We start from the raw sequence: 12,530 nt of genomic DNA on the forward strand, positions 1-12,530 counted from the left end.
GGAGGTTGGTACTAATATCAGCACTCCTTCATTTGTGCATTTGTGGAGTCCCTATATATCAAATTTTGAAGAATTAATTTTTCTGTTGTCTTTGCATGTTAGTTGACGTCTTAAAATATTTCTTGACTTGACTTTTCAATTAATAAGTAAATTCTCGGTAGAGTTGTCATCCAGCATCCAAGAGTTGAAAAGTAGTTATTTTAAAGTGTCTCCAAATACCCAATAAAAAGTGCATCAATAGTCATTAATTCAAGATTGTCAATGCTTGTGAACAATTGTTCAGTAATTGTGCAGAACCGTCCTAATAATGGTAGACAAATAAACTAATTAGGAACCAAAAACTAAGAATTATGGACTTTAATATGTGATCATTTTTAAAACTCCTTTAAACTTAGTAAGTGAAGTGCATTCCTCTTCTCCGATGTTTAGCATTTTTTCCTATATTCTTTGGTTAGATGATTATTTCAGATTCTTTCTGGCTTGCTTTGTTATTCCAGAAGCCATATTAAAAAATCAGCAGGAGTTACCAAAGACCCGAAAAATCTGTGGTTGAAATTTCGCGCAAAAAAATTCTTACGGCTGCAGAGAGGCCGAATAAGTTATGCCCAATAATTGAGGACACTGCAGCACAGTGCATTAAGAAAATGCCAAACGGGCGCGCATCTCAAAAGTAGTGTTTGTCTGTACCATATAACTATGAGAGCAGACAAATATAGAAACACACCCCAGCTGCACTGTTCTCAACGTTGACACATATTTAAAGAATCTCCACTAAAAACATTTATCAGTCACCCTCTGCCCTAATAATTTTATGTGACCTAAATACTGATCATAGGTACATTGCTTAATGTTTCAATAAGATTATAACTCTGCGTACTTCTATTTTTTATCATGCTTAGGTTTGGAAAACTAAAACCTCAAACATATAACGGGCGTTCGGAAAAAAAAAGGTTTACTGTTCCCATTGGTAAGACATGCGTTTTAGTTTATAGAGTATAGACATCGCCCTCCATTAAAATTTAATTTTATATATCCGACAGATTTTCTTGCTATTTTGACAATTTGATCTTTCATAATCCACCTCCATAATTACTGTAAGAAAAAAAAAAATCAAAAAGGAATAAAAACATGTTATGCCGATTTGTAGTTTTACAATTGTATCAATTTGTACATAGAATAGCCAGAGATCGACGCCTGTTACTAGTGTCCAGTAAGAGATCCGCACATCATCTCCACTTAGATAAGTTTTTCCAAATCTTCCACTTCCAGAGCAAAAGCTTGATAGAGATACTTAATGTTGTAACTAAAAATGCTCTCAAAGCGAGATGATTTGTGGTGATGCCAACTATTCTGGACCTAAAATAATTCTGATATTGGTTTTTCTAAATTCTACAGCATAAACCCACAACAAGAGACAAGATGGCAAGTAGCACCCAAAAAACTTAGCACATCATATTTAAGTCCGGGACGTGTAGTTTGCTAGGAGACATAAGGCTCAGATCCACTGACACGGGAACCCTACTGATACAAAAATAAACCAACCTTAATACATCACACGACGCAGCCATTCCTTCTTTCTAGACTTTAGGGCATCATTCCTGGTACACAATTATTATTATATTATCATAAATTTGAACTTATATCATATCAAATGCTCATGATTTTTTCGTTAATGCCGAAGAGGAAAAAATTCAAATCGCTCCATTCTATTTTCCACAACCCTGTCTGCTAGCTAGATACTAAAGAAACTTAACTCAAATTCCACAGCCAAACTCTGTTGTTAAATTTCACGTTCCATGAATTGTTGTGCCACAGATTAAATACATTGGCACCCAAAAAGGGGGATTTTTTATTAAATAGGATCCAAATACCAGGAATGGAAGCAAAGAATATGCCCTTGCTTTTAGCACAAAATGGAATGGTCATTTCACACTACATCTGGGATAAATGCAAAAACTAGCAAGAGACAACTTAATCAAAGAGAATAATTGGGACAAATACTACAATTGAAACTGATTGGGACAAATAATAGTAGTTTGGATTTCTGAAGTGTCACCCGACCTCTTCATGATCAAGATGACTCCTCCAGAATTGCATCTGGGAGCGAGCAATAATATGAATGGTCTGTCTTCTTGGATAAATAATATATACAGACCATAGAAAATTCATCTCGGCAATTCAATGAAAGCTTACAGCAAGATGAATTGTTTCAATACAAAAATACACCTGAGGTATGGCATGACCTGGACTTTCTTTACTCTAAGAACTGGACTGCTCTACTCCTCAAGTGTGCGCATTAGGCTTTAAAAAATTGTTGGCATCTAGTTGATACAGCTTCCCTATGATACACCTATGATCTCGCCTTCATGACAAGCTCCCACTTCAAATTCAAGGGCTGACTTCTTTGATGACACCAATCTGCAACAATTTCGCCGTGGTGACTGCACACATCATTTTCAAAAACAAAAATTAGCTATAAATGGTTGTAACTTTAGTCATGAGAGCATCTTAACAATTAATTCCAGAGTCAGAAAACCCCTCATATGGGGACTAACTTCTAAGAAAACTATAGACACAGGCTAGGTTTGATGGTTAGAAAGGGGGGTCAATTTACTTCTCTATAGAGGCGAAAGAAATTGTTAGACATAACCCAGCCCATATGTAATGAATTGTTCTTTCACTAATACGAAACTTCAACAGATTTGAAGTTTATACAAATTGATTATTGTTTACAAGTGAAGCTGCTGCTAGAACATGAGCACTCGTTGTCACTCAAGAAAAGAATCATTTGAAGTTGATAAAAACTGAGTAGAAATAAAGCTGTTAGATTAGGTAGTATTCTGGACATCAACAACAACAGCCTAGCATGGCAGGAAAGGAACAACTGGAACCAACATGAAAGTTTCTCAGAAGACCTCTGAAGTTAGTGTCTAAGTAGGATGTACATACAAACAGAAATAACAAGCGAATATTTGAATTCTTTCTTCTGGGTATGATTGTGTGATAGTTTTTAATCATCAACAGATCACACTAACAAGCCATCATCAGGATATAAGAGAGCCAAAGAGAACAAAATTGATCATGATGATGGATCATATAGTGTGATCTGAAACGTTGATGATAAAAAACTATTACATAATCATACCCAGAAGAAAGAATCCACTGATATGGATAGTGGAAATCTGACTAAGCGAATATTTGATAACAGTAGTAGAACAAACCATGATCAATCCACAAATGTCTAAGTTCACATATCTCTGCAATCGCAAATTATGCTTCTCTTTAATGGCTTTGCAAGCACTTCAAAGTGTCGATGGCAATGTTACAATTGAATTTCATTTCAAACACAGCAAGATTTGCTAAGAAAACATGTATTTGACAGTGAAAAGATGCAACTTGCAAATTAGTTACCTGCCATAATAATGTATCAGGTTTCTTGATTACCCGAATGGAATCTACAAACTCTGGGGAGGGTATCCTCCAGCGGCATTCAGGGGGCACCACTTTGTGTCTTACATAGTTGCTAATCGTTTGCCCACTAGCTTCATCATAACGTACATCCTTCATGTAAAATATAAAGGGTTTCTGGCATGGATGTCTGGTAACTGGCCTTGTATTGAAAGCATATGCAGTAAAGTCCGCTCTTTTGTACCAATTCAAGAATGTCCTGGATGGCATCTCCAATTCACGAGGAGAAAAAATGGTTCTAAAAATCTGCACTGCATAACCCCACGAGACAGAGAAAGACCACTCTCGTTCCTTATCATAACAAATAGACTGTTGCATCACTCCTGCTGAATCTATTTTCACAGCTTTGTTTAGATGCTGCAATGCCCTTAACCTGGTCATGTTGGGGAAAATTGGTTCCACAACATCCAAATGATGTACTGATACCAAGGGAGCTACAGGATGGGCTGCAAGTAATCCAAACAGATTACCATACACATCATACTGCAACAAAAGGAGCAGAAAACATAGATTACTCAGAAAATGTATAAATTATTGTAACCATCAGAGAACTGAAATTGGAAACAAAATTATACACAGAAATACAGAACCCACATATGCAATTGTCAGATCAAGGGCAAAAAATTATGGGACTATGTAATAAAAAACCCGAGCCTCAATTCCACAACTCTAAACAATTTAGGAACAGGATTTGCTAAATGCATACATGATACATTTCAAAAGTACCATTATAAATGTAAGTATGCATACAAACTGACAGTCAGGTATTGGAAGCAAAAGGCAGAAGTTCACAAATATAGTGGGAAACGGCCAAGACAACAGATTTAGCCAAAGAACTTGAAGCCGAACAAGAATAATAGAGGAACCAAATAATTTTTAGTAAGAAGAATCTAGATTAGTGTGGTGAGCGAAGAGAACCAACATGTAAGAAATCGGGATAATCAGGCTTGCTTCACCAGCGAGCTCAACAAATTTGAAAACAACTTTACCCTCTAGCCTTCCAAAACCTTAATGACATGTGAAACAAAGGAAGGAATCCGGTCCATTGGAGATAGTGGTACAATAGATGCCATTCAGACGTGGCATTTAATCTCAAGCATGTCCATGCTTAGCAATGCACCCCATTCAGGCTGTGTTGCTTTAAGTTTCCGCCAAAAGACGGGGAAAATGATGTCAGGCTAAGAGGTTGCATCTCAGATCTTTGATTAAAAGTACAGGCTACTTTTAAATCATAAACAAAATTCGAGTGACGAAAGCAATAGGGAGCAGAATCCAACATAAGATTTACACAGAACCAGAAACACAATCCAGGTGAGTAAATCAATACTGACAGTGCACTTAACAAGGAAGACGAAAATGCCAAGCAAAAAAAACGAAGGGAGCTTTAGTCCAACGGCATTTACCTGATGAAATCCAGGCTCCTTGGTGAGCGGCACACCCAACTCAGACATACAGGCCTGCATTCTATCATCACTGCCATACAATCCAGGATACCTTTGAATACACTGATCTTGCATAGACTCCAAAGCCTTGGCTAGCGGATAACTGATGGCAAATCCACCTCCTCCATAAGCCATGCTATATGAAAAAAAGATATTCTGCAGATGTGATTCCGATAAGCTTCCAATGTAGTAAAACTTGCGGTGGTCATATTTGGAAAGAACCCTGACCAGATTATCAGCGACAAAGACTGTATCATCGTCCCCCATGACAAACCAATGCGCGTCAGGAAAACCCATCCTAAATGTCTCAGACACAATGCGAGATATCCTGATTGCAGATCTGTGGCCCTGCTTATTTGTGTACTTAAAATGTGAAGTGTTTCCTGAAATCCTCAATGGGGGTAGGGAGGGATCCTTGCCCTTAACGGGCTTCTCTACCCAAACAAAACCGCGCATCTCCTTAGGCCTCCACCACAATTTTATATACTCCTTTCTACTCTCCCAAAACCTTGCAGTGGATGCAATGCCAAAGACTATATGCTTCAAATCGGTCCCATTACTCGATTCTCTTCTTACAGGTTTGGCGGAAATTACCTGAATAGCTTTCCTGTGAGAAGTGTAGCTCGTGTTCTTAACATCACCAATACCACCATTCTCGTTCTTTGTAGCATTAAGACTTCGCATTGCCAGAGGCTCGGTAGTGCTGCTGCTGCCGCTGCCGCTACTACTACTACTACTGATGATAGGATGCCAACACGCATAATTGTGACTAAACAAAAGATTCAAGGCGTATATGAAGTAACACACACAGATCAGGGCAATTAGAGACCCAAACACCTTCCTAAGCCATCCCCCAACACTTTGCTGCTCTGAAAAAGAATGACTTTTCCTACTCGAATTAACCGCCATCTGCGCCCAGACAAGATCCTTCTGCTTCTTCTTCATCACCAAAAAACCCCAAACCCCAGAAACGCGACAAAAACCTACAACACTATCTTGAATCCCTCACTGAAAATCTGAATAATACAAAGCCGTGTGTAATCAAAATACCCACCATAATCCCAAAAAACAAACAAATTGGTGCCAAGCTTCTCAGCGGAAATCCCTAACCCACTTAAACCCCGAGCTGAATCGGCAAGAAAACGAATTTCCCTTTGTCCGCCAATCCGAAATGCCAAAGATCAAAGGCGTAAGCAGACTTACCCCATTAATGTGGTTTTAAGTCAGTCGGCGCTATTGCCCATCAAAAATGCGGATTGGGAGCGAAGGACCACCATTCCCAACCTGAAATGCCTAACCTCCAACATCCAGTGGCAGTTCTCCAATCATAAATGCGTTGAACACACACCACGGATAAAATTGTTTGAGATACAGCTACAGGGAAGCGAAGAACACTATTGAGAGGGGCAGAGGAAAGTACGAGAGTGATCCAGCCATGCTGCGTTTGTGTGGTGGTGGCTCTCGAGTCACAAACAATGACAATGAAAACAAAGAAACGACTAGTCTGTCGGCGATGCCAGCTGCCCTCTGCGGCTTCCACAAAGCTTTCACTGGGGAATCCACTGCTGTACTCCAAATGCTACATTACCCTCCGGATTTGACGCTTTCACTGCTAATTAGCATTCAAAGAAGCCATGGTTAAATATTTAATGATCAATGGTGAACAATCTAATAACACCTACCCTCGCGGCCTTAAAATATATAAATCTACACGCGATTCGAGGTGTGGAAATGACTGAGTGACTGCCCTTTTCTGCTCCACAGTCTCTTCAAAACCAAAAAACAAACTTGAAACTACTTGACAGCTAAGGAAATGTACTAAATATAAACAAAATATATTTGGCATCGCTATTATTATTACTGGTTTTTAATTTTACTTACGCTGTCAACGAGCACATTACGCAATCTAAATACGAGTCACCTCCGCCACACAAAACGCTAACCTTGCTGTTTCCTCCCTTTTGTTTTTCTCGTTTAACGGCCTCCAATTTTGCAAGCAAAAAAGTTATTCATTTTTTCAATACCGACAAAAACTGCTACCTAGCATCATTAGCGCGCCGCGCCGTTTCGGAGTAGCAGCTTATACGTACTTACATCTTGCTCCAACTATCTACTTTCTACCATTTTATTAATGTAATTACGAGTGGCAAAATTAGGAGTAGGTGGATGGTAATGGGTTTTCAAGGACAAATTTATGGGTAGCTCTTATGCTCAAGATCAAAGATTGCATTTCTACACACATAAATTGTTTATTTGATTTGTTTTTTCCATTGTCCTTGAGAATTCAATTGTGATGCAATAATAGATCTTTATGAAATTGTGGGTGAAATTTTGGATTTTTCTATTTAATTTTTATTTAAGTTGTGATGCAATTATATGTGTTTATGAAATTATGGATTAGAATTGAATTTTCTAATTAATTCTTTTGGATTCAAGGTGGCATTCCAAGGGTAAGAAGTAAATGTATGGAAGTCAATTAAGATATGTAAGAATAAATTGGTGTGGATTATGAATCAAGTTTAACATTTATGTTTGTCATTTGTCAATATGTATTATTGGTTTGATATCTTATTAAGGTGGGCACAAATATAAATGGAAAACAATTTGGATATGTTAATTTCACCAATATAGTTATGTTTCATGATTTTAGACATGAAAACATGAAAGAATAGCATCTTTAAAAGTAAAGCTAATTGTAAGGAAAAATGCATGGCTCATTCACACCATTTTATGTCAGTGTCTTCAATAGCTAAGATTTCTCATGAGAAGTTAAACTTGTCCCTGCTTTGTCATTTTTTAATTTCTAAATTTACAATCTCTATAATGACTCTCTCTACCTTGTCTTTCTTATTTGCAATTTAAATATGAATATGCAATGTCTTTAATATATTCTTGTCATCTACATCTCCATGTTGTCAAGTTCTAAATGCATGAAAACAAAGGATATTAGATTAAATTAGCACTAAAACAAATTGCAACTCTAAAATATATTATCAATTTTATTAGTAGGGTGGATACAACCATCATAATGTTGGAAATGTAGATGGAGTAACTGAGAGGGGGGGTGAATCAGTTACCACAAAAACAAATCCATAGATCCCTTAGATGTCAAACAGGTTACTTATTATTGTCACTCAGTAAACATTCACAAAAATGTTGTAACTCAGTAGATTAACTTGTTACTGATCTTTAAGCATTCACAATTATTAACATGCATGCAAAAGTAAATAGTATGAAAATAAGGGACACCAGATTTAACGTGGAAACCCAATATGGGAAAAACCAGCAAGTAACTAGCTACCAATTTTCACTCTTCTGAAGTGAGCCTTGTTAGGAGCCAACCCTGTTAAAGGTTACAAAACACACTATTAGGTGTGACCTGGTTAGAGGATTTAATCACCCTTTTAGGAGTGGCCTTGTTAGAGGTCTTTAGAACAATTCAGTAGAATTGTCCACCTTGTTAGAGGATTTACAAAATGGGTTTAAACCAACTCTATGAAGAGATTTTGGAATCACTACTACAATGGATAGAAAGTAACAATGAAATGCCCTGAATAAGATGCAACTAAATTTATTGATTCAGAGCTCTATTATGCACCATTAGATCCTCCTTGATCAAATATAGCTTTGCTACTCCTTAATGATCTCTGATCATCCTTCAAACTTTATTCTTGCAATAATCAGGCCTCCTCCACATTCATATCACATCAAATTCACCACACTTAAAATTTGCAACTTGACCTCTCATATATACCATTCAGATTATCAAGTCGGCTCAATTACAAGTTACAATCACATATAATCATTACCATAGTCGGCTGGAAATAATATTTAAAACAATTAAGCATTAATTAACAAATTCTTTTATTGGTTGACCCTACTCAGTAAACACTGCTTCAGAAACAATTTCCTAAGTTAACCATCTCAACTCGGTTAACACTGCAAATTTTGTGAAATCCTTTGGCTACCGAATGAACTCGGTAAGAATAGAATTTCCTTTGTTGACTATGAGAGTTCGATAAGAACTGTTTTCTACCACATTTTCCTTTGATGACCGAGTAAGCTCGGTAGACACTGAATTTCCTTTGTTAACTTTGAAAGCTCGATAACAACTGTCTGCACAAGGTAAAGTCTAAGAAGGCTTAGTAGAAAATGTAAATCTTTTTGCAAATCATCTGAGCTCGGTAAGAGTTAACAAATGACTTGTATGACATTTGTGTAACATCAACACAGAATTGGATAATTGTATCCAACAATCTCCCTCTTTGGCATTGATGGCAACACAACATGTCATAGCATAATGAAATTTGAGAACAATAATTTTACACCTCAAACTTCGGTTATCTACAAGAAAACTCTCCCTCTTTCATAGTAATCTCTCCCTCTTGCATAAACTCTCTCTCTCTCTTGCAAATTTCATAAAGATATGACAGTAAACTCTCCCTCTTTGACAACACATGCCAAAGACAACACAACTCAAATGAATTTCAATGTACCTTAAGTACTAATTCATATGCAATGTCTTCATTACTTTGTTGCATCAACTAATAGATCTTCAATTCTATTCCTGTTGATGCATCACTAAAACTGTATTTTAGTGAGCTTTAGATAGGGGAATGACCCTTAACTTACCTCTTAGATACAAGAATGCATCCTTAGGTAAAGGCTTTGTGAATATGTCAGCAATTTATTCCTTTGTATGGACATATTCCAATCTTATTTCTTTATCCTACACCAATTTTTTGACAAAGTGATACTTTATAGCAATATGCTTAGTTTTGGAATGTATCACTGGATTCTTTGAAATGTTAATTGCACTTGTATTATCACAAAACATAACAATGGGTTCTTTGATTTCTTCCTTCATACTTTCCAATAACTATTTGAACCAAACAATATTAGAATAGTTTATTGCTGTTGCAACATACTTTGCTTCTGTTGTAGACTAGGATGTACAATTTTGCTTTTTACTTGTCCAAGAAACCAACCTCTTTCCAAGAAAGAAAGCTCCTCCACTTGTACTTTTTCTGTCATCAACGTTTCCTGCCCAATCTGCATTAGTAAACACTTTTAAATCCAGATTTGCTCCAAGTTTATACCATAATCCATAATCTTCAATGCCTTTCAAATATCTCATGATCCTTTTGATTGTCATCATGTGATTTTCTCTTGGTTTTGCTGAAAATCTTGCTACAATACCAACTGCAAGGGCAATATCAGGTCTTGTATGCACTATATACTGTAACTTTCCAATCATAGATCTATACAATGTCTGATCCACTTCCTTTGATTCATCATCCTTGGTAAGTTTCAATCCAATACACATAGGAGTCCCAACTAGTTTGTAGTCTTACATACCAAACTTTTTCAGTATCTCCTTGATGTATTTTGATTGAGTGATATAAATACCATTCTTATTCTACTGAATTTGAAGACCAACAAAGAATTTGATCTCACCAAACATTGACATTTCAAATTCCTTGTTCATTTTCTCTGAGAATTCTTTGCATTCATCATCATTTCTTGTAAACAAAGTATCATCCACAAATATTTCTGCCAAAACAATCTTATTATCTGGTCCTTCCTAGATATACAAACTATTATTATCATTAGTCCTTTGAAAACCAATCTGAATAAGATAGTTATGCAATCTCTCATACAATGCAATAGGGGCTTGTTTCAGACCATATAATACTTTATGTAATTTGCAGATCATGTCCTTCTTGTCTAGATCAACAAAACCTTCAGGCTATTCAATGTAAACCTCTTCATCCAGTATACCATTGAGAAATGTCAACTTGACATCCATCTGATAAACTTTGAATCCTTTGTATGCAGCATATGCAAGTAAGGTCCTGACACCTTCCAATCTTGCAACAGAAGCAAAAGTTTCTCCATAGTCTATTCCTTCTTCTTGAGAGTATCCTTTGCATACTAGTCTAGCTTTATTTTTTGACACCTTACCATCTTCATTTAACTTGTTTCTGAATACCCACTTAGTTCCAATCACATTTTTGTCTTTAGGCCTAGGTATAAGAGTCCATGTTTTGTTTTTCTCTATCTGCTCTATCTCTTCATTCATAGCCTCAATCCAACTTTCATTATCTAATGCATCTTTGACACTTCTAGGTTCAAAATCAGCAAGTAAACAAGTACCTTTCAACTTACTTCTTGTCATAGTTCTTTTAGATTTATCTCCAATGATCTGTTCTGGTGCACAATGCCTCCTGACATACTTGGCTAGCATAGGCTCCTTGCCTTTTGAATGACTTGCATTGTTATCTTCTTGTGGCTCAAATTCTGGTTTTGGTTTCTCAGGCTTGGTAGCTGTTGATTTGGTAGCTTCTGTTTGTAACTCGGGTCCTTGCAACTTGGTAGGCATTAGCTCGGTTTGAACTTCCTGCGACTCAGTTACTGAAGACTCTAGAGTAGAAGATTTTTTATTCACATGAAATATCCCCGGCAGGATATTTACCTCTTAAACACCAAAATACTTAAAACTTCAAAGGTTTGGCAGACATTTCGTCAAACAATTAACAATCGAATTCTGATACCAACATACTGGAAGTAATCAAGGATAATTTGCAGGCATTTTATATTCTGAGTTTTTCCTCCCTGTTAGTGTTTCCCCTTACAATACCATTTGAACCAAGCTTTTCTGCGAATAGCTTTCCTTCCTTTGAACGCAAACGTTTATCAATTAATTTCTGGATCCGGATCATTTCCTTAATGTTGTCGGAAGCCAAGGAACAGATTTGGTCCAATGCAAGCATAGGGAAAGGCTCCTCAATTAGTACTCCAACTTCTTCGATGCAGAACAACGATGCTGCACTGATGAATGTAGCTGGTACAATTATCCACTCACATTGGTCCCAAAGGATAATGGGAAGAGTGAGATGCCAGAGGACTAAAAATCTTGATGTCAGACAAGTATAAGATGGTGGAATTGGTGTTTCAATAAGACTTTGGCAAACAGCAATACTCTCATCAAAGTTATTGCGTTCAAGATCATTCAAGTGCAGCTGCCTCAAACATTCGGACATGAACTGAATGATACAAAGGGGTGGACGCTGAGTACAATAGATATGTCATTTTCTGGAAGGAAGCTTTCTAAATCACATCGGATATTTGATCCATAAACATCACGGCACTGAAACTCGCATCCTTTCACCCTTAAATCGGATTCAGATTATATAGTGACTGACTCAGAATGGGGAAGTCAATGCTTCCGCTTATTAGTGGCAGTGATAGATGGAAGAACTGGTCTGCGGATTTCACAGTTTGCCCTTGACTAGCTCCTTCATTTCCTCACACTGCGATCTCCTGCAAATTCACACCTTCTCCTGACGTGGCAGAGCATAGATTGGATCAGCAACGATCTGATAATCGTCTTTCCCTTTAATTCGTGATATATGTTTGAAACTGCCGCTTGAATTGAAGGCTATTCGACCTAGGTCCAGGTTACGATAGTAGCATACTGCGGGGGGGTTCGTGAGTGGTGATCCGACCTTAGGCCCGTTCTAGTTTGCTACTGACCGGGATCAGGAAACGCAGGAGCAAATGGAGTCGTGGTCTCTGCAACTATTCCGCATGCGACTTCTTCGTTGTGATTAATGGTCT

The 12,530-nt window shown here is 37.2% G+C and overlaps 1 protein-coding gene across 1 annotated transcript; it reads right to left on the minus strand.

Annotated features, from left to right (window-relative positions):
* Positions 1-1,825: 1,825 nt before the first annotated feature.
* On the minus strand, positions 1,826-6,363 carry LOC149578390 (uncharacterized). The gene is made up of 3 exons (XM_089828758.1): positions 4,872-6,363; positions 3,412-3,951; positions 1,826-2,441 (listed from the first exon to the last, which is right to left on the minus strand). Exons 1-3 carry the CDS (start codon positions 5,853-5,855, stop codon positions 2,340-2,342), a joined length of 1,626 nt encoding a protein of 541 aa, XP_089684884.1. The 5' UTR covers positions 5,856-6,363; the 3' UTR covers positions 1,826-2,339.
* Positions 6,364-12,530: the final 6,167 nt, after the last annotated feature.

The sequence above is a fragment of the Cupressus sempervirens genome, chromosome 1, assembly GCF_028749045.1.
Source record: "Cupressus sempervirens isolate cs-2001-9-10 chromosome 1, ASM2874904v1, whole genome shotgun sequence".
In the NCBI taxonomy this organism is placed as follows: domain Eukaryota; kingdom Viridiplantae; phylum Streptophyta; class Pinopsida; order Cupressales; family Cupressaceae; genus Cupressus; species Cupressus sempervirens.